The 25,874-nt window shown below is 65.1% G+C and overlaps 1 protein-coding gene across 1 annotated transcript in view; it reads right to left on the bottom strand.

Annotated features, from left to right (window-relative positions):
• LOC140479858 (methyl-CpG-binding domain protein 2-like) overlaps positions 1–24,863 on the bottom strand; it is a 113,216-nt gene extending 88,353 nt beyond the window's left edge. Inside the window, exon 1 of the mRNA XM_072574180.1 lies at positions 24,670–24,863. Within this exon, the coding sequence (XP_072430281.1) occupies positions 24,670–24,779 (110 nt within the window). The 5' untranslated portion in view covers positions 24,780–24,863. The remainder of the gene's footprint in view (positions 1–24,669) is intronic.
• Between the last annotated feature and the right edge of the window lie 1,011 nt (positions 24,864–25,874).

The following is a 25,874-nucleotide window of genomic DNA, read 5'->3' as shown; positions in this document are numbered from 1 at the left end:
AACTCCTCCAATCTTTCTACGTGGCTGAAGCTCCTCATCACTCTAGAATCTTTTCTGTATCCTCTTCCTGTAATCCAGGAAGAGGAGAGGGTTGGAAAGTGTAGAGAAACTAGAAAGGTGGTAACAAGAAATTTGCAGAATGCAAACAAGGCAAGGACATAGAATCCCTCTCAAATGATTTCACATCTTTCTTAAAATGGAGACTCCAGAACTAGATGCAGTGCTCTAGTTGAGGTCAAACTAATGTTTACTACAGTCAGTTTTATATAGACAACTGTGCCCTTGCCAGAGCAGCAAAAGTAACACTCGCTGATAAAGATTACATGGAGAAATGAAAGAAGGATGAATAAGAGTTTAGATATTCAATGAATACCCAATATGAAGGGCTAAGATTTGCAAGTCAATGAATTGGGAAACAAGCTAATGAAAGTGACCTGGATGTGAAATTTTAAGCTTTGCACCAGCTTATGCCATTTACAAACCATCAGCATGAGCTGGAGGGATGAGAGTTTTTGTCAGAACTGGACAGGATAGATTCAGTCTGGCCTCTGCTGGAAGACCATATGGCTCATCAACAGCTGGGCATCAGCCACTGTTGAGATGAAAGCCAATCTGGCTCACCTACAAGTAGATACAAGAGACAATGCGATACACCTGAGACACGGAATCAAATGTGGCAGTGGAGGTTAAGATGGGTATCAAATGCACACATACAAAAGCCGAGTTCTTTTTGCAGAAAATGTTAATGAAAATGAGAGTACACTGAATTTGAGGTAAACTATTGGGTAAATAGGAAACTGGTTTGGAGATGAAAGACACAATGACTATATACACTTAATTGGCGGGATGTGACCACTGGTATCCTGTAGGAATCTATACTGGGCTACAGCCATTCATTATAGATGTGAATGTCTTGAATGAAGGATTAGACATTTGTGTACCTAAGTTTACAGCAGACACTAATAGGGTAGGACTGCAATTAGTATAGATAGAAGTTCTAAGGGGAAAATGTTAGATTAAATGAGTAGACAAAAAACAAAAATGGTGGATACACACTAATGCAGCAAAGTGAGAGTTTATCCACTTTGAACCCAAGATAGATAGATCAGAGTACTTTCGAAACAGGGAGATGCTAGGAAATGTGAATGAGCAAAGAGAAGGGGTACAAGAACAGAAATCACTAAAAGTAAGAGGTACAAAAACTAATTTAAAAAGATCTTTATTCTGCATTTGAATCATCCTGCTTTATGATACATGGAGGATATGTTTAAAACACACCTATATGTTTTTCATTTTATTAAACTATTCAAAGCCACATGATAGATGAAAATATTAAGAGGCATCATAAAATGAATATAAAAGTGCATTAATATAATTTGGTCATTTTGGAGATTTTCTTTACCCCATTGCTATCTTTTTTCTCTCTCACTCTGACAATTGCTGTGACTATTTAACTGTTAAAAACTAATTTAAAAGATGGTGGATTTGAATTATTTCAACAGCGCTGCAATCAAAAGTGTTGAAGTTCAGTTACTAATAAAAGCAAATACTGCAGATGCTGGAAATCTAAAACAAACACAGAACGCTGGAGAAATATCAGATCTGAAAGCATCTATGGAGAGAAAATCAGTTACTACTTTGAGAAACTCAGTGGGTCCAGTATCATCTGTGGAAAGAAAGAAAGCAGATTTAATTCAGAGGCCCTTCTTCAGAACTGAGTTGATGTTGCCAGACATGCAGAGTTTCTCCAGCAATTGCTGTTTTTGCTTCAGACCTTTAGCATCCACAGTTTTTTTTGTTTTATTTTAACATTTTGAGTCCAGTATGATGAAATTCAAAATCAGAAAATAGAAAATAAGTCATACTGGATTTGAAACTTCATTTCTCTGTCAATAAAGACTGCCAGACCTACTGAAGTTCAGGTACTGTTTTCAAAAACTCTGAAAGCCACGCCTAGAAAACGACATTTAGCTCCAAGCACAGCACCACCTGAAGAACATCAATTCCTTGGTATGGTGCTATGAAGGCTTCCCAGACTTACAACTGGACAAAAAGGGGTACAAATGAAGATTGAATAAATAAGATTTTTTATTCCTTTGAACATAGAAGATCAAAGGGTGGCCTAATTGTGGTGTTTAAGATAATCAAACTATGTCAAGTAGTTCTCTCAAGTTAGACCAGAAGATCACAAGATGTAGGAGCAGAAGTAGGCCATTCGACCCATCGAGTCTGCAGTGTCATTCAATGAGGTCATGGTGGATCTGATAACACTCAAACCGGTTTTCCTGCTTTTTCACTATAACCCTTAATACTCTAACAAATTAAAAATCTGTTTGTCTCAGCCTTGAATATACATAATGACCCAGTCTCGGCAGCCCTCTGTGGTATAGAATTCCAGATTCACTACTCTCAGAGATACAACAGCTCCTCATCTGTCTTAAAGGTGCAACCTCTTATTTAGAGATTACGCCCGCTGGTCCTAGATTCTCCCACAAGGGAAAGCAACCTGTCTACATCTACACTGTCAAGTCCCCCAAGAAATGTATATGTTTCAATATGGTGGCCTCTCATTTTTCTAATTTCCAATGAGTACAACCTGCTCAACTTCACCTCGCAAGACAATCTCTTTGTTGTCAGCTATTACTTATTTTCTTAAACATCTGCCACTGTTCCTCAACCATCTTTGCAGCTACACTCCTTTTCGAGTCCACCCCAGCCAGATCTGCCCTCATTCCTTTGTAATTAACCTTTTTAAGCTTAGCACAGCTGTTTCCAAGCCAGGTTCCATCACCTCAAGACTAATGTGAGATTCTAACATTTTATGGCCACTGTTTTCTTGGGGATCTTTTGATTTCTTAATTTATTCTCTGTCTCACCATACATGTTAGGAAGCTTATTAACTATCGTCAATCTCTCTTTTCCCTTCTTATTTCTTATCTCCAGCCTATTGATTCTATATCTACTGATTCAACAGAATTTATTGCTCTAGTACTGATTTCATCCCATACAAATAATGCCACCCCACCACCTTTCCTTCCTGTTTGTTTCTTTGAAAAGTCTCAAACTCCTGAGTATCTCGTTCCTAGCTTTGATTTCCTTGTAACCTTGTCGTCATAATGGCTTTAACATCATACCCATTAACCTGTATTTGTGGTGTTAATTAATTTAATAATTCTAGAGTAGCACTTTGCCTCTACATGAGAAGGCACTGAGATCAATGCCCATTATAGGATGGCACAACAACCTTAGCTGACAGTCCAGCAGATCACGGAGGGTATGCCACACTGCTGGAGGTGCTGTTTATTGGATAAGACATTGAACCAAGTCCTTCTGTCTCAGATGGAGACAAAAGATCCTGTGGCATCATTTCAAAGTAAAGATGAGGCTAATATTTAGTCCTCAATCAACTTTATTTTTAAAAAAATCATCTGGTCACACATGCACTGTTGTTTTTCGGAGCCCACTGCACCCAAATTGGCTACCACAAAACCTGTAGTGCAATGTATACGTGACACTGTGGTCATGTTACTGGAATAGCAATACAGAGGCCTGAACTAATGCTCTATAGATATGACCATAAGACACAGGAGCAGAAGCTGGCCATTCAGCCCATTGAGTCTTCTCCACCACTCAATTAGACCATGGCTGACCTGACATTTCTTAACTCCAATTTCCTGTTTTGTCTCTACAACCTTTGATTCCCATGCTGATTAAAAATGTCTATCTCAACCTTGAATATACAATTAACGTCCCAGCCCTAACACCCTTCTGCAGTTCACAGATTCATAGAAGAAATCCCTCTTCACCTCTGTCTTAAATGTGCAACCCTTTATACTACGATTATGACCATTAGTCCTCAACCCTCCCATAAGGGGAAACAATCCTTCTACATCTTCCATGTTCCAATAATAGGTCGCCTCTCATTCCAACAAGTACATGCCAAACCTACTCAAACTTTCCTCATACCTAGTCAACTTTCTCCGCACTGCCTCCAATGCCAGTTTATAATTCCTTAAAATTCTTGGACTTTAAATTCCACCACATTAGCTGGGAAATTTAAATGAAATTAAATAAAAGGTAGATTTAACATTGAAACTACCAGAGGGTCACAAGAAATCACTTGGTTCACTAATGTCGTTTAGGGAATGAAACCTGCCATCTTTTCTGGCTCAATCTGTATGATAATGGATTCCCAGAGATGTATATAATACACTAAAATGTTCCAGTTAGCCACTACGCTGTTCCAAACCCACCAATAAAGTGAGGAAGGAGTGGTGGAATGAAAATGTCCCGACACTATTAATTCCTTAGGGAAAGAAATCTACTATCCTTACTTAGTCTGGCCAGCATGTGATTCCAGATCCACAGCCATGTGCCCAATTCTCAACTGTCCTCTGAGCAATTAGGGATGGAGAATAAATGCTGGCCTGGTTAGCGCGCACACATCCCATGAATGAATCAAATAAAGCCTTCAACAGGGATCAGGCCAAGGCCTTCACACGGTGCCTGGTGGCAAGCTTTATGTTTTAGCAATGGTTAGATGCAACAATCCATGGCAGCAATGCAGTGATAACCATTCCCAAAACTATCTGCAACATAACCAACATTGTTATCCTTTGCAAGATTTTGTGACAAAAAGTATATCTTCCTATCGCTGTTAACCATCTTTCTTATTGATGGTACATTGAGCTGGTGATTATGGTCTGTTAGGGAAGACTCACTAAAGCAGGTGAGCTTAATATTAATAACGTTTGCATCTAATGAAAGCAAAGTACGGGATGAAAAGATTTGTATGGTTCTGAAAAATGTCTATTTGCAATTAACTCTCAGTGGGGAGAATTCAGCATGCTCCCTCCAATTAAGTTTTCAAACTGCTGAATTAAGTGTCAGCTAACCTCGAAATCCATAGAATAGTCACTATCTTTCAGTCCTCTTTCCTGATAGCCAGTCAATATTTCCCAGCCTCTGTAAAAGCTCAGCTTGCAGCCATTTGTGAAACTATTCCTTACTTCTGCGCTATGTCCATTTATAACCTTCATTATTTCGTGTTCAGTAGGTCTACTTAACCTTTTCACCATATGAAACAGCCAGTCTCCATTGCAGGCAGAATGTTGCTGCAGGGTGCAGTATCTGCAGGATCCACTGCATTATTTCAGCAACACCTCTGAAACATGCAACCTCTACAAGGGCAACAGACACTTGGTAACACCAATGTTAAGTTCTCATTTAAATCAATCGTCACCTTGTCTTGCAGTTTCAAAACCTGAAACTCCCTACCCTAATAGCACAGTGCAGGACCTTGAGTTACGTCTGCACATCATAATTTCTCAAGGATAACCTTTGGTGAATAATATACATTGACCATAATAAAAATGCCCACATTTCAAGAATCATTATTTGCAAATATACTGTCAGATATCTGAAATAGTTATTATAAATACCCTTCATAATTCTTCCCCAATACCCACGCTGTTTGTACTGGTAAGCTATAAGGAAAATAATTAGAGTCATAGAGATGAACAACATGGAAACAGACCCTTCGGCCCAACCCATCCATGCCAATCAGGGAGCCCAACCCAATCTAGTTCCACCTGCCAGCACCCGGCCCATATCCCTCCAAACCCTTCCTATTCATATACCCATCCAAATGCCTCTTAAATGTTGCAATTGTACCAGCCTCCACCACTTCCTCTGGCAGCTCATTCCATAACCTTTCCCTCTGTGTGTAAAGGTTGCCCCCGAGGTCTCTTTTATATCTTTTCCTCCTCCTCACCCTAAACCTATGCCCTCTAGTTCTGGACTCCCCGACCCCAGGGAAAATACTTTGTCTATTTATCCTATCCATGCCCCTCAATTTTGTAAACCTCTATAAGGTCTAGATTGGGTTGGGATATCTCGTCGGCATGGACAAGTTGGACCAAAGGGTCTGTTTCCGTGCTGTACATCTCTATGACTCTATTAAGGTCACCCCTCAGCCTCCAACGCTCCAGGGAAAACAGCCCCAGCCTGTTCAGCCTCTCCCTGTAGCTCAGTTCCTCCAACCCTGGCAACATCCTTGTAAATCTTTTCTGAACCCTTTCAAGTTTCACAATATCTTTCTGATAGAAGGAGAACAGAATTGCATGCAATATTCCAACAGTGGCCTAACTAATGTCCTGTACAACCACAACATGGCCTCCCAACTCCTCTACGCAACACTCTGACCAATAAAGGAAAGCAGACCAAATGCCTTCTTCACTATCCTATCTACCTGCGACTCCACTTTCAAAGAGCTATGAACCTGCACGCCAAGGTCTCTTTGTTCAGCAACACTGCCTAGGACCTTACCATTATGTGTATAAGTCCTGCTAAGATTTGCTTTCCCAAAATGCTGCACCTCGCATTTATCTGAATTAAACTCCATCTGCCACTTCCCAGCCCATTGGCCCATCTGGTCCAGATCCTGTTGTAATCTGAGGTAACCCTCTTCACTGTCCACTACACCTCCAATTTTGGTGTCATCTGCAAACTTACTAACTGTACCTCTTATGCTCGCATCCAAATCATTTATGTAAATGACAAAACGTAGAGGGCACAGCACCGATCCTTGTGTCACAGACCTCCAGTCTGAAAAACAACCCTCTACCACCACCCTCCGTCTTCTACCTTTGAGCCAGTTCAGTATCCAAATGGCTAGTTCTCCCTGTATTCCATGAGATCTAACCTTGCTAATCAGTCTCCCATGGGGAACCTTGTCGAACGCCTTACTGAAGTCCATATAAATCACATCTACTGCTCTGCCCTCATCAATCCTCTTTGTTACTTCATCAAAAAATTCAATCAAGTTTGTGAGACATGATTTCCCACGCACAAAGCCATGTTGACTATCCCGATTCAATCCTTGCCTTTCCAAATACATGTACATCCTGTCCCTCAGGATTCCCTCCAACAACTTGCCCACCACCGAGGTCAGGCTTACTGGCCTATAGTTCTCTGGCTTGTCCTTACCACCTTTCCTAAACAGTGGCACCACGTTTGCCAACCTCCAGTCTTCTGGCACCTTGTATCGATGACACAAATATCTCAGCAAGAGGCCCAGTAATCACTTCTGTAGATTCCCACAGAGTTCTCGGGTACACCTGAGCAGGTCCTGGGGATTTATCCACCTTTAACCGTTTCAAGACATCCAGCACTTCCTCCTCTGTAATCTGGACATTTTGCAAGATGTCACCATCTATTTCCCTACAGTCTCTATCTTCCAAATCCTTTTCCACAGTAAATACTGATGCAAAATATTCATTTAGTATCTCCCCCATTTTCTGTGGCTCCACACAAAGGCCGCCTTGCTGATCTTTGAGGGGCCCTATTCTCTCCCTAGTTACCCTTTTGTCCTTAATATATTTGTAAAACTCCTTTGGATTCTCCTTAATTCTATTTCCCAAAGCTATCTCATGTCCCCGTTTTGCCCTCCTGATTTCCCTCTTAAGTATACTCCTACTTTCTTTATACTCTAAGGATTCACTCGATCTATCCTGTCTATACCTGACATATGCTTCCTTCTTTTTCTTAACCAAACCATCAATTTCTTTAGTCATCCAGCATTCCCTATACCTACCAGCCTTCCCTTTCACCCTGATAGGAATATACTTTCTCTGGATTCTTGTTATCTAATTTCTGAAGGCTTTCCATTTTCCAGCTGTCCCTTTACCTGCGAACATCTGTCCCCAATCAGCTTTTGAAAGTTCTTGCCTCATACTGTCAAAATTGGTCTTTCTCCAATTTAGAACTTCAACTTTTAGATCTGGTCTATCCTTTTCCATCACTATTTTAAAACGAATTGAATTATGGTCACTGGCCCCAAAGTGCTCCCCCACTAGTAATCATGCCCAGAGTAATATCTATTCCACACCCCAACCTTAGAGATAAAATCATGCTCACCTTAAGCGCCTTAGCCAACATTAGGCCCCACAGCAATATCTCAAGCCATCTTACTTGCAGCAATTTACACAGTACCTGAAGTAACATAGCCTACTGCTGAATCTGTAGTAACACCACCACTGCCATAGCAACATGTCCCCCAGCGCAGTACTCTTAGTAACATGCCTCAGCCGCTATACACATTATTAAGAGGAGACAATGTTGGACTGCTGTGGACAAAGTTAAAAACCCCCTCCCAGCACCCATGGGAGAATTGCACCCACCTCCCACATAGTTATAGTCCAACAGGTTTATTTGGGAGCACCAGTTTTCAAAGTGCAGGTCCTTATCAGATAGCTATGGAACGGGATCATAAGACACAGAATCTATAGGAAAAGATTACAGTGTCATACAACTGGAAAGATATATTGAACAATATATCATTCAATATATCATTTCAGTTGCATAACACTAAACTTTTGCTATCCAGAGCTACCCGATGAAGGAGCAGCACTTCGAAAGCTTATGCTTCCAAATAAACCTGTTGGACTATACCCTGGTGTTGTGAGATTTTTAACACAATACACATTGACATTCCCTTGCTGCCCCCCCGACCCCCACCCACACACACACACATACACACAATCATTGATCCTTCTGGTGTATCTTCAGTAAATCAGTCTCTGGCTGTACTGATAGTAACTGTTCCTTTCATTGTACTTGTAATATGCATCACTTCTGTAGACAAAGCAAACTTCTCACACCTATTGCATTCACAGGACCACCCCTTTCACACCCCCTCCCAGCACCCATGGGGAGAATTGCACCCACCTCCCACATCCCCCCTCCCAACCAGCACCCACGTGAGCAATCCGCCACTTCCCAGCACCCAGGAACATTCCGTGTCAACACCCACTATTCGCTCCCCCTCTTCCCCATCCGCTCCACAGGTCCCCCTCCTCCCCTATCCGCTCCACTCGCTCCCCCTCCTTCCCTACCACCCCCACTCGCTCCCCCTCCTCCCCTACCCCGCTCCCCCTCCTCCCCTACCACCCCCACTCACTCCCCTCCTCTCCCCATCCTTCCCTATCACCTCCACTCGCTCCCCCTCCTCTCCCCCTCCCCGTCACCCCCGCCCCCCTCCTTTCCCCCTCCCGTCACCCCCGCCCCCCCTCTCCCCCTCCCCTGTCACCCCCGCCACCCCCTCCTCTCCCTCTCCCCCTCCCCTGTCACCCCGCCCCCCCGCCTCTCCCCCTCCCCTGTCAACCCCGCCCCTCCTCCTCTCCCCCTCCCCTGTCACCCCTGCCCCCCCCTCCTCTCCCTCTCCCCCTCCCCTGTCACCCCCGCCCCCCTCCTCTCCCCCTCCCCTGTCAACCCCGCCCCTCCTCCTCTCCCCCTCCCCTGTCAACCCCGCCCCTCCTCCTCTCCCCCTCCCCTGTCACCCCTGCCCCTCCTCCTCTCCCCTCCCCTGTCACCCCTGCCCCTCCTCCTCTCCCCCTCCCCTGTCACCCCTGCCCCTCCTCCTCTCCCCCTCCCCTGTCACCCCTGCCCCCCCCTCCTCTCCCTCTCCCCCTCCCCTGTCACCCCCACCCCCCCTCCTCTCCCACTCCCGTCACCACCGCCCCCCTCTCTCCCCCGCCCCCTCCCCTGTCACCCCTGCCCCCCCCTCCTCTCCCCCTCCCTGTCTGTCACCCCTGCCCCCCCCCTCCTCTCCCTCTCCCCCTCCCCTGTCACCCCCACCCCCCCTCCTCTCCCCCTCCCGTCACCACCGCCCCCCTCCTCTCCCCCTCCCGTCACCCCCGCCCCCCTCCTCTCCCCCGCCCCCTCCCCTGTCACCCCTGCCCCACCCTTCCTCTCCCGCTCCCCCTCCCCCGTCACCCCTGCCCCACCCTTCCTCTCCCGCTCCCCCTCCCCCGTCACCCCTGCCCCACCCTTCCTCTCCCGCTCCCCCCTCCCCCCCCACCCCTGCCCCCTTCCTCTCCCGCTCCCCCTCCCCCCCACCCCTGCCCCCGCTTCCTCGCCCGCTCCCCCTCCCCCCCACCCCTGCCCCCCCTTCCTCTCCCGCTCCCCCCTCCCCCCCACCCCTGCCCCCCCTTCCTCTCCCGCTCCCCCTCCCCCCACCCCTGCTCCCCCTTCCTCTCCCGCTCCCCCTCCCCCCCACCCCTGCCCCCCCTTCCTCGCCCCTCCCCCCCACCCCTGCCCCCTTCCTGTCCCCCTCTCCCCCCACCACTGCCCCCCCCTTCCTCTCCCCCCGCCACCCCTGCCCCCCCCTTCCTCTCCCGCTCACCCTCCCCCCCACCCCTGCACCCCCTTCCTCTCCCCCCGCCACCCCTGCCCCCCCTTCCTCTCCCCCCGCCACCCCTGCCCCCCCTTCCTCTCCCCCTCCCCCCCCACCCCTGGCCCCCCCTTCCTCTCCCCCCCACCACCCCTGCCCCCCTTCCTCTCCCCCCTCCCCCCCACCCCTGCCGCCCTTCCTCTCCCCCTCCCCCCCCACCCCTGACCCCCCCTTCCTCTCCCCCACCCCTGACCCCCCCTTCCTTCCCCCCTCCCCTAACACCCCTGACTCCCCCCTTCCTCTCCCCCGCCCCCCCACCCCTGACTCCCCCTTCCTCTCCCCCGCCCCCCCACCCCTGACCCCACCTTCTTCTCCCCCACCCCCCCACCCCTGACCCCCCCTTCCTCTCCCCCACCCCCCCACCCCTGACCCCCCCTTCCTCTCCCCCTCCCCCCCACACCCCTGACCCCCCCTTCCTCTCTCCCTCCCCAAACACCCCTGACCCCCCCTTCCTCTCCCCCTCCCTCCACACCCCTGACCCCCCCTTCCTCTCCCCCTCCCCCCACACCCCTGACCCCCCTTCCTCTCCCCCTCCCCCCACACCCCTGACCCCCCTTCCTCTCCCCCTCCCCCCCACACCCCTGACCCCCCCCTTCCTCTCCCCCTCCCCCCACACCCCTGACCCCCCCTTCCTCTCCCCCTCCCCCCACACCCCTGACCCCCCCTTCCTCTCCCCCTCCCCCCACACCCCTGAGCCCCCCTTCCTCTCCCCCTCCCCCCACACCCCTGACCCCCCCCTTCCTCTCCCCCTCCCCCCTCACCCCTGAGCCCCCCTTCCTCTCCCCCTCCCCCCCACACCCCTGAGCCCCCCTTCCTCTCCCCCTCCCCCCACACCCCTGACCCCCCCCCTTCCTCTCCCCCTCCCCCCACACCCCTGAGCCCCCCTTCCTCTCCCCCTCCCCCCACACCCCTGACCCCCCCCTTCCTCTCCCCCTCCCCCCACACCCCTGACACCCCCTTCCTCTCCCCCTCCACCCCCACCCCTGACCCCCCCCTTCCTCTCCCCCTCCACCCCCACCCCTGACCCCCCCCTTTCTCTCCCCCTCCACCCCCACCCCTGACCCCCCCTTCCTCTCCCCCTCCACCCCCACCCCTGACCCCCCCTTCCTCTCCCCCACACCCCCACCCCTGACCCCCCCCCTTCCTCTCCCCCTCCACCCCCACCCCTGACCCCCCCCTTCCTCTCCCCCTCCCCCCCCACCCCTGACCCCCCTTCCTCTCCCCCCCACCCCTGACCCCCCCTTCCTCTTCCCCCCCCCACCCCTGACCCCCCCTTCCTCTTCCCCCCCACCCATGACCCCCCCTTCCTCTTCCCCCCCCACCCCTGACCCCCCCATCCTATCCCCCAACCCCTGACCCCCATATTCCTCTCCCCCCAACCCCTGACCCCCCCTTCCTCTCCCCCCCCACCCCGACCCCCCTCCTCTCCCCCTCCCCCCCACCCCAGACCCCCCCTTCCTCTCCCCCTCCCCCCCACCCCTGACCCCCCCCTTCCTCTCCCCCTTCCCCCCCTTCCTCTCCCCCTTCCCCCCCGCCCCTGACCCCCCCTTCCTCTCCCCCTTCCCCCACGCCCCTGACCCCCCCTTCCTCTCCCCCTCCCCCCCCGCCCCTGACCCCCCCTTCCTCTCCCCCTCCCCCCCGCCCCTGACCCCCCCTTCCTCTCCCCCTCCCCCCCGCCCCTGACCCCCCCTTCCTCTCCCCCTCCCCCCCGCCCCTGACTCCCCCTTCCTCTCCCCCTCCCCCCCGCCCCTGACTCCCCCTTCCTCTCCCCCTCCCCCCCGCCCCTGACCCCCACTTCCTCTCAACCTCCCCCCCCGCCCCTGACCCCCCCTTCCTCTCCCCTTCCCCCACCACGCCTGACCCCCTTCCTCTCCCCCCCCACCCCTGCCCCCTTCCTCTCCCCCTCCCCCCCACCCCTGACCCCCCCCTTCCTCTCCCCCTCCCCCCCCACCCCTGACCACCTTCCTCTCCCCCTCCCCCCCCACCCCTGACCCCCTTCCTCTCCCCCTCCCCCCCACCCCTGACCCCACCTTTCTCTCCCCCTCCCCCCCAACCCTGACCCCCCTTTCTCTCCCCCTCCCCCCCACCCCTGACCCCCCCCTTTCTCTCCCCCTCCCCCCCACCCTGACCCCCCCTTTCTCTCCCCCTCCCCCCCACCCCTGACCCCCCCCTTTCTCTCCCCCACCCCCCCACCCCTGACCCCCCTTCCTCTCCCCCCCACCCCTGCCCCCTTCCTCTCCCCCCCACCCCTGCCCCCTTCCTCTCCCCCCCACCCCTGCACCCTTCCTCTCCCCCAGCCCCCCCCACCCCTGACCCCCTTCCTCTCCCCCAGCCCCCCCCCACCCCTAACCCCCTTCCTCTCCCCCAGCCCCCCCCACCCCTGACCCCCTTCCTCTCCCCCTCACCCCCCACCCCTGCTGCCCCTTACTCTCCCCCACACCCCCCTCCTCTCCCCCTCCCCCCCAACCGTGCACCCCCCTCCTCTCCCCCTCCACCACCCCTGCGCCCCCCTCCTCTCCCCCTCCCCCCACCCCTGCGCCCCCCTCCTCTCCCCCTCCCCCCACCACTGCGCCCCCCCTCCTCTCCCCCTCCCCCCACCACTGCGCCCCCCTCCTCTCCCCCCTGCCCCACTCCTCTCCCCCCTCCGCCCCCCGTCCCCCCCACCGCTGCGCCCCCCTCTCCCCACTGCCCCTCCACTCTCCCCCCTCCCCTCTCCCACCTCTCCTACCACCCTCTCCCCACCTCGCCTACCCCCCTCCCCTCCTGTACCCCCCTCCCCTAACCCCCTCCCGTACCTCCTCCCCTAACCCCCTCCCCGTACCCCCCTACCCTAACCCCCTCCCCGTACCCCCCTCCGCTAAATCCCTCCCGTACCCCCCCCAAACCCCTCCCGTACCCCCCTCCCCTAAACCCCTCCCGTATCCCGTCCCCTAAATCCCTCCCTTAACCCCCTCCCCTAAATCTCTCCCGCACCCCCCTCCCCTACGCCCCCTCCCGCACCCCCCTCCCCTACGCCCCCTCCCGCACCCCCTCCCCTACGTCCCCCTCCCGCGCCCCCCCTCCCCTACGCCCCCCTTCCCTACGCCCCCCTCCCCTACGCCCCCCTCCCGCGCCCCCCTCCCCTACGCCCCCCTCCCGCGCCCCCCTCCCCTACGCCCCCCTCCCGCGCCCCCCTCCCCTACGCCCCCCTCCCCTACGCCCCCCTCTCGCGCCCCCCCTCCCCTACGCCCCCCTCCCGCGCCCCCCTCCTGCGCCCCCCTCCCGCACCCCCCTCCCCTACGCCCCCCTCCCGCACCCCCCTCCCCTACGCCCCCATCCCGCACCCCCCTCCCCTACGCCCCCCTCCCGCACCCCCCGCCCCTACGCCCCACTCCTGCAACCCCCGCCCCTACCCCCCTCCCCCGCACCCCCCTCCCCCCGCACCCCCCTCCCCCGCACCCCTCCCCTACGCCCCCCTCCCGCACCCCCCTCCCCCACGCCACCTCCCGCACCCCCCCTCCCCCACGCCCCCTCCCCTACGCCCCCCTCCCGCAGCCCCCTCCCCTACGCCCCCCTCCCGCACCCCCCTCCCCTACGCCCCCCTCCCGCACCCCCCTCCCCTACGCCCCCCTCCCGCACCCCCCTCCCCTACGCCTCCCTCCCGCACCCCCCTCCCCTACGCCTCCCTCCCGCACCCCCCTCCCCTACGCCTCCCTCCCGCACCCCCCCTCCCCTACGCCTCCCTCCCGCACCCCCCCTCCCCTACGCCCCCCTCCCGCACCCCCCTCCCCTACGCCCCCCTCCCGCACCCCCCCTCCCCTACGCCCCCCTCCCGCACCCCCCTCCCCTACGCCCCCCTCCCGCACCCCCCTCCCCTACGCCCCCCTCCCGCACCCCCCTCCCCTACGCCCCCCCTCCCGCACCCCCCTCCCCTACGCCCCCCTCCCGCACCCCCCTCCCCTACGCCCCCCTCCCGCACCCCCCTCCGCTACGCCCCACTCCCGCGCCCCACTCCCGCACCCCCCCCCTACGCCCCACTCCCGCGCCCCACTCCCGCACCCCCCTCCCCTACGCCCCACTCCCGCACCCCCCTCCCCTACGCCCCACTCCCGCACCCCCCTCCCCTACGCCCCCCTCCTGCACTCCCCTCCCCTACGCCTCCCTCCCGCAGGCCCCCTCCCGCACCCCCTCCCCTACCCCCCTCCCCTACGCCCCCCTCCCGCACGCCCCCCTCCCGCACCCCCTCCCCTACCCCCTCCCCTACGCCCCCCTCCCCTACGCCCCCCTCCCCTACGCCCCCCCTCCCGCACCCCCCTCCATTACGCCCCCCTCCCGCACCCCCCTCCCCTACGCCCCCCTCCTGCACCCCCCTCCATTACGCCCCCCTCCCGCACCCTCCTCCCCTACGCCCCCCTCCCGCACCCCCCTCACCTACGCCCCCCGCCCGCACCCCCCTCCCCGCACCCCCCTCCCCTACGCCTCCCTCCCGCACCCTCCTGCCGCACCCCCCCTCCCGCACGCCCTCCCCGCACCCCCCTCCCACACGCCCCCTCCCGCACCCCCCTCCCCTACGCCCCCCTCCCGCACCCCCCCCTCCCCTACGCCCCCCTCCCGCACCCCCCTCCCCTACGCCCCCCTCCCGCACCCCCCTCCCCTACGCCCCCCTCCCGCACCCGCCTCCCCTACGCCCCCCTCCCGCACCCCCCTCCCCTACGCCCCCCTCCCGCACCCCCCTCCCCTACGCCCCCCCTCCCGCACCCCCCTCCCCTACGCCCCCCTCCCGCACCCCCCTCCCCTACGCCCCCCTCCCCTTCGCCCCCTCCCGCGCCCCCCTCCCGCACCCCCCTCCCCTACGCCCCCCTCCCGCAACCCCCCTCCCCCCTACGCCCCCCTCCCACAAACCTCCCCTACGCCCCACTCCCGCACCCCCCTCCCCTACGCCCCACTCCCGCACCCCCCTCCCCTACGCCCCACTCCCGCACCCCCTCCCCTACGCCCCCCTCCCCTACGGCCCCCCTCCCGCTCCCCCCCTCCCGCACCCCCCTCCCCCTACGCCCCACTCCCACACCCCCCTCCCCTACGCCCCCCTCCTGCACCCCCCCTCCCCTACGCCCCCCTCCCGCACCCCCTCCCCTACGCCTCCCTCCCGCACCCCCTCCCCTACGCCCCCCTCCCGCACACCCCTCCCCTACGCCCCCCTCCCGCGCCCCCCTCCCCTACGCCCCCCTCCCCTACGCCCACCTCCCGCACCCCCCTCCCCTACGCCCCCCCTCCCACGCCCCCCTCCCACGCCCCCCTCCCGCACCCCCTTCCCGCGCCCCCCTCCCCTACGCCCCCTCCCGCGCCCCCCTCCCGCGCCCCCCTCCCCTACGCCCCCCCTCCCGCACCCCCCTCCCCTACGCCCCCCTCCCGCACCCCCCTCCCCTACGCCCCCCTCCCCGCACCCCCCTCCCCTACGCCCCCCTCCCGCACCCCCCTCCCCTACGCCCCCCTCCCGCACCCCCCCTCCCCTACGCCCCCCTCTCGCGCCCCCCTCCCGCACCCCCCTCCCCTACGCCCCCCTCCCGCACGCCCCCCTCCCCTACGCCCCCCTCCCGCAACCCCCTCCCCTACGCCCCCCTCCCGCACCCCCCTCCATTACGCCCCCCTCCCGCACCCCCCCTCCCCTACGCCCCCCTCCTGCACCCCCCTCCATTACGCCCCCCTCCCGCACCCTCCTCCCCTACGCCCCCCTCCCGCACCCCCCTCACCTACGCCCCCCGCCCGCACCCCCCTCCCGCACCCCCCTCCCCTACGCCTCCCTCCCGCACCCTCCTGCCGCACCCCCCCTCCCGCACGCCCTCCCCGCACCCCCCTCCCACACGCCCCCTCCCGCACCCCCCTCCCCTACGCCCCCCTCCCCGCACCCCCCCTCCCCTACGCCCCCCTCCCGCACCCCCCCTCCCCTACGCCCCCCTCCCGCACCCCCCTCCCCTACGCCCCCCTCCCGCACCCCCCTCCCCTACGCCCCCCCTCCCGCACCCCCCTCCCCTACGCCCCCCTCCCGCACCCCCCCTCCCCTACGCCCCCCTCCCGCACCCCCCCTCCCCTACGCCCCCCCTCCCCTTCGCCCCCTCCCGCGCCCCCCTCCCGCACCCCCCTCCCCTACGCCCCCCCTCCCGCAACCCCCTCCCCTACGCCCCCCTCCCACAAACCTCCCCTACGCCCCACTCCCGCACCCCCCTCCCCTACGCCCCACTCCCGCACCCCCCTCCCCTACGCCCCACTCCCGCACCCCCCCTCCCCTACGCCCCACTCCCGCACCCCCTCCCCTACGCCCCCCTCCCCTACGGCCCCCCTCCCGCTCCCCCCTCCCGCACCCCCCTCCCCCTACGCCCCACTCCCACACCCCCCCTCCCCTACGCCCCCCTCCTGCACCCCCCTCCCCTACGCCCCCCTCCCGCACCCCCTCCCCTACGCCTCCCTCCCGCACCCCCTCCCCTACGCCCCCCTCCCGCACACCCCTCCCCTACGCCCCCCTCCCGCACCCCCCTCCATTACGCCCCCCTCCCGCACCCCCCCCTCCCGCAACCCCCTCCCCTACGCCTCCCTTCCGCACCCCCCTGCCGCACCACCCCTCCACTACGCCCCCCCTCCCGCACCCCCCTCCCCTACGCCCCCCTGCCGCAACCCCCTCCCCTACGCCCCCCTCCCGCACCCCCCTCCCCTACGCCCCCCCTCCCGCACCCCCCTCCCCTACGCCCCCCTCCCGCACCCCCCCTCCCCTACGCCCCCCTCCCGCACCCCCCTCCCCTACGCCCCCCTCCCGCACCCCCCTCCCCTACGCCCCCCTCCCGCACCCCCCTCCCCTACGCCCCCCTCCCCTTCGCCCCCTCCCGCGCCCCCCTCCCGCACCCCCCTCCCCTACGCCCCCCTCCCGCAACCCCCTCCCCTACGCCCCCCTCCCACAAACCTCCCCTACGCCCCACTCCCGCACCCCCCTCCCCTACGCCCCACTCCCGCACCCCCCTCCCCTACGCCCCACTCCCGCACCCCCCTCCCCTACGCCCCACTCCCGCACCCCCTCCCCTACGCCCCCCTCCCCTACGGCCCCCCTCCCGCTCCCCCCCTCCCGCACCCCCCTCCCCCTACGCCCCACTCCCACACCCCCCTCCCCTACGCCCCCCTCCTGCACCCCCCTCCCCTACGCCCCCCTCCCGCACCCCCTCCCCTACGCCTCCCTCCCGCACCCCCCTCCCCTACGCCCCCCTCCCGCACACCCCTCCCCTACGCCCCCCTCCCGCACCCCCCTCCATTACGCCCCCCTCCCGCACCCCCCCTCCCGCAACCCCCTCCCCTACGCCTCCCTTCCGCACCCCCCTGCCGCACCACCCCTCCACTACGCCCCCCTCCCGCACCCCCCTCCCCTACGCCCCCCTGCCGCACCCCCCTCCCCTATGCCCCCCTCCCGCACCCCCCCTCCCGCGCCCCCCCTCCCCTACGCCCCCTCCTCCCCTACGCCCCCCTCCCGCACCCCCCCTCCCCTACGCCCCCCTCCCACGCCCCCCTCCCGCGCCCCCCCTCCCCTACGCCCCCCTCCCGCACCCCCCCTCCCCTACGCCCCCCTCCCGCACCCCCCTCCCGCACCCCCCTCCCGCACCCCCCTCCCCTACGTCCCCCTCCCGCTCCCCCCATCCCCTACGCCCCCCCCTCCCCTACGCACCCCTCCTCCCGCACCCCTCTCCCCTACGCCCCCCTCTTCCCTACGCCCTCCCCTCCCCTACGCCCCCCTCCCCTATGCCCCCCTCCCGCAACCCCCTCCCCTACGCCCCCCCTCCCCTACGCCCACCTCCCGCACCCCCCTCCCCTACGCCCCCCCTCCCGCACCCCCCTCCCCTACGCCCCCCTCCCGCGCCCCCCTCCCCTACGCCCCCCTCCCCTACGCCCACCTCCCGCACCCCCCTCCCCTACGCCCCCCCTCCCACGCCCCCCTCCCACGCCCCCCCTCCCGCACCCCCCTCCCCGCGCCCCCCTCCCCTACGCCCCCTCCCGCGCCCCCCCTCCCGCGCCCCCCTCCCCTACGCCCCCCTCCCGCACCCCCCCTCCCCTACGCCCCCCTCCCGCACCCCCCTCCCCTACGCCCCCCTCCCGCACCCCCCTCCCCTACGCCCCCCTCCCGCACCCCCCCTCCCTACGCCCCCCTCCCGCACCCCCCCTCCCCTACGCCCCCCTCTCGCGCCCCCCTCCCGCACCCCCCTCCCCTACGCCCCCCCTCCCGCACGCCCCCCTCCCCTACGCCCCCCCTCCCGCAACCCCCTCCCCTACGCCCCCCTCCCGCACCCCCCTCCATTACGCCCCCCTCCCGCACCCCCCTCCCCTACGCCCCCCTCCTGCACCCCCCTCCATTACGCCCCCCTCCCGCACCCTCCTCCCCTACGCCCCCCTCCCGCACCCCCCCTCACCTACGCCCCCCGCCCGCACCCCCCTCCCGCACCCCCCCTCCCCTACGCCTCCCTCCCGCACCCTCCTGCCGCACCCCCCCTCCCGCACGCCCTCCCCGCACCCCCCTCCCACACGCCCCCTCCCGCACCCCCCTCCCCTACGCCCCCCTCCCGCACCCCCCCTCCCCTACGTCCCCCTCCCGCACCCCCCTCCCCTACGCCCCCCTCCCGCACCCCCCTCCCCTACGCCCCCCTCCCGCACCCCCCTCCCCTACGCCCCCCTCCCGCACCCCCCTCCCCTACGCCCCCCTCCCGCACCCCCCTCCCCTACGCCCCCCTCCCGCACCCCCCTCCCGCACCCCCCTCCCCTTCGCCCCCTCCCGCGCCCCCCTCCCGCACCCCCCTCCCCTACGCCCCCCTCCCGCAACCCCCTCCCCTACGGCCCCCTCCCACAAACCTCCCCTACGCCCCACTCCCGCACCCCCCTCCCCTACGCCCCACTCCCGCACCCCCCTCCCCTACGCCCCACTCCCGCACCCCCCTCCCCTACGCCCCACTCCCGCACCCCCTCCCCTACGCCCCCCTCCCCTACGGCCCCCCTCCCGCACCCCCCTCCCGCACCCCCCTCCCCCTACGCCCCACTCCCACACCCCCCTCCCCTACGCCCCCCTCCTGCACCCCCCTCCCCTACGCCCCCCTCCCGCACCCCCTCCCCTACGCCTCCCTCCCGCACCCCCTCCCCTACGCCCCCCTCCCGCACACCCCTCCCCTACGCCCCCCTCCCGCACCCCCCTCCATTACGCCCCCCTCCCGCACCCCCCCTCCCGCAACCCCCTCCCCTACGCCTCCCTTCCGCACCCCCCTGCCGCACCACCCCTCCCCTACGCCCCCCTCCCGCACCCCCCTCCCCTACGCCCCCCTGCCGCACCCCCCCTCCCCTATGCCCCCCCCTCCCGCGCCCCCCCTCCCCTACGCCCCCTCCTCCCCTACGCCCCCCTCCCGCACCCCCCTCCCCTACGCCCCCCTCCCACGCCCCCCTCCCGCGCCCCCCTCCCCTACGCCCCCCTCCCGCGCCCCCCTCCCCTACGCCCCCCTCCCGCACCCCCCTCCCGCACCCCCCTCCCGCACCCCCCTCCCCTACGCCCCCCTCCCGCTCCCCCCATCCCCTACGCCCCCCCTCCCCTACGCACCCCTCCTCCCGCACCCCTCTCCCCTACGCCCCCCTCTTCCCTACGCCCTCCCCTCCCCTACGCCCCCCTCCCCTATGCCCCCCTCCCCTACGCCCCCCTCCCGCAACCCCCTCCCCTACGCCCCCCTCCCCTACGCCCACCTCCCGCACCCCCCTCCCCTACGCCCCCCTCCCGCACCCCCCTCCCCTACGCCCCCCTCCCGCGCCCCCCTCCCCTACGCCCCCCTCCCCTACGCCCACCTCCCGCACCCCCCTCCCCTACGCCCCCCTCCCACGCCCCCCTCCCGCACCCCCCTCCCGCGCCCCCCTCCCCTACGCCCCCTCCCGCGCCCCCCTCCCGCGCCCCCCTCCCCTACGCCCCCCTCCCGCACCCCCCTCCCCTACGCCCCCCTCCCGCACCCCCCTCCCCTACGCCCCCCTCCCGCACCCCCCTCCCCTACGCCCCCCTCTCGCGCCCCCCTCCCGCACCCCCCTCCCCTACGCCCCCCTCCCGCACGCCCCCCTCCCCTACGCCCCCCTCCCGCAACCCCCTCCCCTACGCCCCCCTCCCGCACCCCCCTCCCCTACGCCCCCCTCCCGCACCCCCTGCCCTACGCCCCCCTCCCGCAACCCCCTCCCGCACCCCCCTCCCCTACGCCCCCCTCCCGCACCCCCCTCCCCTACGCCCCCCTCCCGCACCCCCCTCCCCTACGCCCCCCTCCCGCACCCCCCTCCCCTACGCCCCCCTCCCGCACCCCCCTCCCCTACGCCCCCCTCCCGCACCCCCCTCCCCTACGCCCCCCTCCCGCACCCCCCTCCCCTACGCCCCCCTCCCGCACCCCCCTCCCCTACGCCCCCCTCCCGCACCCCCCTCCCCGACGCCCCCCTCCCGCACCCCCCTCCCCGACGCCCCCCTCCCGCACCCCCCTCCCCTACGCCCCCCTCCCGCACCCCCCTCCCCTACGCCCCCCTCCCGCACCCCCCTCCGCTACGCCCCACTCCCGCGCCCCACTCCCGCACCCCCCCCCCTACGCCCCACTCCCGCGCCCCACTTCCGCACCCCCCTCCCCTACGCCCCACTCCCGCACCCCCCTCCCCTACGCCCCACTCCCGCACCCCCCTCCCCTACGCCCCCCTCCTGCACTCCCCTCCCCTACGCCTCCCTCCCGCAGGCCCCCTCCCGCACCCCCTCCCCTACCCCCCTCCCCTACGCCCCCCTCCCCTACCCCCCTCCCCTACGCCCCCCTCCCGCACCCCCCTCCCCTACGCCCCCCTCCCGCACCCCCCTCCATTACGCCCCCCTCCCGCACAGCCCTCCCCTACGCCCCCCTCCCGCACCCCCCTCCATTACGCCTCCCTCCCGCACCCTCCTCCCCTACGCCCCCCTCCCGCACCCCCCTCACCTACGCCCCCCGCCCGCACCCCCCTCCCGCACCCCCTCCCCTACGCCCCCCTCCCGCACCCTCCTGCCGCACCCCCCTCCCGCACGCCCCCTCCCGCACCCCCCTCCCCTACGCCCCCCTCCCGCACCCCCCCTCCCCTACGCCCCCCTCCCGCACCCCCCTCCCCTACGCCCCCCTCCCGCACCCCCCTCCCCTACGCCCCCCTCCCGCACCCCCCTCCCCTACGCCCCCCTCCCGCACCCCCCTCCCCTACGCCCCCCTCCCGCACCCCCCTCCCCTACGCCCCCCTCCCGCACCCCCCTCCCGCACCCCCCTCCCCTTCGCCCCCTCCCGCGCCCCCCTCCCGCACCCCCCTCCCCTACGCCCCCCTCCCGCAACCCCCTCCCCTACGCCCCCCTCCCGCAACCCCCTCCCCTACGCCCCCCTCCCGCAACCCCCTCCCCTACGCCCCACTCCCGCACCCCCCGCCCCTACGCCCCACTCCCGCACCCCCCTCCCCTACGCCCCACTCCCGCACCCCCCTCCCCTACGCCCCACTCCCGCACCCCCTCCCCTACGCCCCCCTCCCCTACGGCCCCCCTCCCGCACCCCCCTCCCGCACCCCCCTCCCCCTACGCCCCACTCCCACACCCCCCTCCCCTACGCCCCCCTCCTGCACCCCCCTCCCCTACGCCCCCCTCCTGCACCCCCCTCCCCTACGCCTCCCTCCCGCACCCCCTCCCCTACGCCCCCCTCCCGCACACCCCTCCCCTACGCCCCCCTCCCGCACCCCCCTCCATTACGCCCCCCTCCCGCACCCCCCTCCCGCAACCCCCTCCCCTACGCCTCCCTTCCGCACCCCCCTGCCGCACCCCCCTGCCGCACCACCCCTCCCCTACGCCCCCCTCCCGCACCCCCCTCCCCTACGCCCCCCTGCCGCACCCCCCTCCCCTATGCCCCCCTCCCGCACCCCCCCTCCCGCGCCCCCCCTCCCCTACGCCCCCTCCTCCCCTACGCCCCCCTCCCGCACCCCCCTCCCCTACGCCCCCCTCCCACGCCCCCCTCCCACGCCCCCCTCCCCTACGCCCCCCTCCCGCACCCCCCTCCCGCACCCCCCTCCCGCACCCCCCTCCCCTACGCCCCCCTCCCGCTCCCCCCATCCCCTACGCCCCCCCTCCCCTACGCACCCCCCCTCCCGCACCCCTCTCCCCTACGCCCCCCTCTTCCCTACGCCCTCCCCTCCCCTACGCCCCCCTCCCCTACGCCCCCCTCCCCTACGCCCCCCTCCCCTACGCCCCCCTCCCCTACGCCCCCCTCCCGCGCCCCCCTCCCCTACGCCCCCCTCCCGCGCCCCCCTCCCCTACGCCCCCCTCCCCTACGCCCACCTCCCGCGCCCCCCTCCCCTACGCCCCCCTCCCGCGCCCCCCTCCCGCGCCCCCCTCCCCTACGCCCCCCTCCCGCACCCCCCTCCCCTACGCCCCCCTCCCGCACCCCCCTCCCGCACCCCCCTCCCCTACGCCCCCCTCCCCTACGCCCCCCTCCCGCACCCCCCTCCCCTACGCCCCCCTCTCGCGCCCCCCTCCCGCACCCCCCTCCCGCACGCCCCCCTCCCCTACGCCCCCCTCCCGCAACCCCCTCCCCTACGCCCCCCTCCCGCACCCCCCTCCCCTACGCCCCCCTCCCGCACCCCCTGCCCTACGCCCCCCTCCCGCACCCCCCTCCCCTACGCCCCCCTCCCGCACCCCCCTCCCCTACGCCCCCCTCCCGCACCCCCCTCCCCTACGCCCCCCTCCCGCACCTCCCTCCCCTACGCCCCCCTCCCGCACCCCCCTCCCCTACGCCCCCCTCCCGCACCCCCCTCCCCTACGCCCCCCTCCCGCACCCCCCTCCCCTACGCCCCCCTCCCGCACCCCCCTCCCCTACGCCCCCCTCCCGCACCCCCCTCCCCTACGCCCCCCTCCCGCACCCCCCTCCCCTACGCCCCCCTCCCGCACCCCCCTCCCCTACGCCCCCCTCCCGCACCCCCCTCCCCTACGCCCCCCTCCCGCACCCCCCTCCCCTACGCCCCCCTCCCGCACCCCCCTCCCCTACGCCCCCCTCCCCTACGCCCCCCTCCCGCACCCCCCTCCCCTACGCCCCCCTCCCCTACGCCCCCCTCCCCTACGCCCCCCTCCCGCACCCCACTCCCCAACGCCCCCCTCCCCAACGCCCCCCTCCGCTACACCCCCTCCCGTACCCCCCACCCCTACACCCCCTCCCCGACACCCCCTCCCGTACCCCCCTCCCCGACACCCCCTCCCGTACCCCCCTCCCCGACACCCCCTCCCGTACCCCCCTCCCCGACACCCCATCCCGTACCCCCCTCCCCTACCCCCCTCCCCTACACCCCCTCCCCTACACCCCCTCCCCTACCCCCCTCCCCTACCCCCCCTCCACTACCCCCCTCCCGTACCCCCCTCCCCTACACCCCCTCCCCTACACCCCCTCCCCTACACCCCCTCCCCTACACCCCCTCCACTACCCCCCTCCCCTACAACCCCTCCACTACCCCCCACCCCTACACCCCCTCCACTACCCCCCTCCCCTACACCCCCTCCACTACCCCCCTCCCCTACCCCCCTCCCCTACACCCCCTCCCCTACACCCCCTCCCCTACACCCCCTCCCCTACACCCCCTCCTGTACCCCCCTCCCCTACACCCCCTCCCGTACCCCCCTCCCCTACACCCCCTCCCGTACCCCCCTCCACTACCCCCCCTCCACTACCCCCCTCCCCTACACCCCCTCCATTACCCCCCTCCCCTACACCCCCTCCACTACACCCCTCCCCTACCCCCCTCCCCTACACCCCCTCCCCTACACCCCCTCCCCTACCCCCCTCCCCTACACCCCCTCCCCTACCCCCCTCCCCTACACCCCCTCCCCTACCCCCCTCCCCTACACCCCCTCCCCTACCCCCCTCCCCTACACCCCCTCCCCTACCCCCCTCCCCTACACCCCCTCCCGTACCCCCCTCCACTACTCCCCCTCCACTACTCCCCCTCCATTACCCCCCTCCCCTACCCCCCTCCCCTACCCCCCTCCCCTACACCCCCTCCACTACCCCCCTCCCCGACACCCCCTCCCGTACCCCCCTCCCCGACACCCCCTCCCGTGCCCCCCTCCCCGACACCCCCTCCCGTACCCCCCTCCCCGACACCCCCTCCCGTAGACCCCCGTACCCCCCTCCCCGACACCCCCTCCCGTACCCCCCTCCCCGACACCCCCTCCCGTACCCCCCTCCCCTACACCCCTCCCGTACCCCTCTCCCCTAACCCACCCGGTAACCCTCTCCTGTACCCCCCTCCCCTCCTGTACCTCCCTCCCCTACCCCCCTCCCCTGCCCCCCTCCCCTGCCCCCCTCCCTTATCCCCCTCCCCTGCCCCCCTCCCCTAACCCCTTCTGTACCCCCTCCCCTCCCCCTCCTATTGCCCCCTCACTCCCCCAGTACCTGTAATAATAAACATCGCTCTTGCCGGCACTCAGCCCTGATTTCCGGATCACCTCCTCCTTTTTCCAGCCTGGCGGCAGACACGGACAGTCAGTGCGTTTCCTCTCCATGGCGCAATGACACAGTCACTCAGTGAGAGAGACACCGAGCCGGCACAGGGAGCACGCGCACGCGCATACACACACTCTGGGCCAGTCCTGCCTGACACTATCACACCCCCACCACCTCACAGCATCACACCCCCCTCTGGGGCCGAGACCGGCTCCCCCTCGGCCCGCCCCCCATACTTAATCCGGGTCCCACCCATCTCTCGCTATCCCCACCCCCAACATCACAGCAACTTCTGGCCCCGCCCACTACCCCGACACCCTCGGCCCCGCCCCCGCCCCCAACACCCTCGGCCCCGCCCACCACCCCGACACCCTCGGCCCCGCCCACCACCCCGACACCCTCGGCCCCGCCCACCACCCCGACACCCTCGGCCCCGCCCACCACCCCGACACCCTCGGCCCCGCCCACCACCCCCAACACCCTCGGCCCCGCCCACCACCCCAACAACCTCGGCCCCGCCCCGTACATTCGGCCACACCCCTCTCATCTGGCCGCCCCCCTCCCTCCATCAGTACCGCCCCCTCCCTTTAGCCCCGCCCGCCGTTACCCTTTGATCCCACCCCTTCCGTCGGCTGCGCCTTCCACCGGCCCTGGCCACGCCCCTCTAGTCTGCCCCGCCCCCATCCTGCACCGCCCCTTTCCTCGGCCCCGCCCCCACACCAATCCTTGGTCCCATTTCCTTCCCAATGTGCTCCTGGCAGCACGGTAGCTCAGTGGTGTTGCGTCACTGCGCCATGGACCCAGGTTCGATTCCACCTTCGCACAAATGTCATAGAGCAGCATGGAAACAGACCCTTCGGTCCAACTCGTCCATGCCTTGTAGAATTTGCACATTTTTCTTGTGGGTGTCCTCCCCCAGTCCAATATGTGTCAGTCAGGTGGATTGACCATGCTCTGACCATGTTCATAGTGTCCAGGATATGAAGGCTAGTTAGATTAACCGTGGGTAATGCAGGGTTTCAGGGATGGGGTTTGGAATGGGGGAGATACTGTTCAATGTGTAGGTGTGGATTGGATGGGCCCAATGGGATTTTATGATCTTAGTCCATTCCCCTCATCCTGTGTTTTTTCTGATCTCCATCAACGCAGGAGTC

This window comes from Chiloscyllium punctatum, chromosome 1 (genome assembly GCF_047496795.1).
Source record: "Chiloscyllium punctatum isolate Juve2018m chromosome 1, sChiPun1.3, whole genome shotgun sequence".
NCBI lineage: Eukaryota > Metazoa > Chordata > Chondrichthyes > Orectolobiformes > Hemiscylliidae > Chiloscyllium > Chiloscyllium punctatum.
Note: the sequence above shows the minus strand (reverse complement) of the source record. Positions and strands in the feature narration are given on the sequence as shown.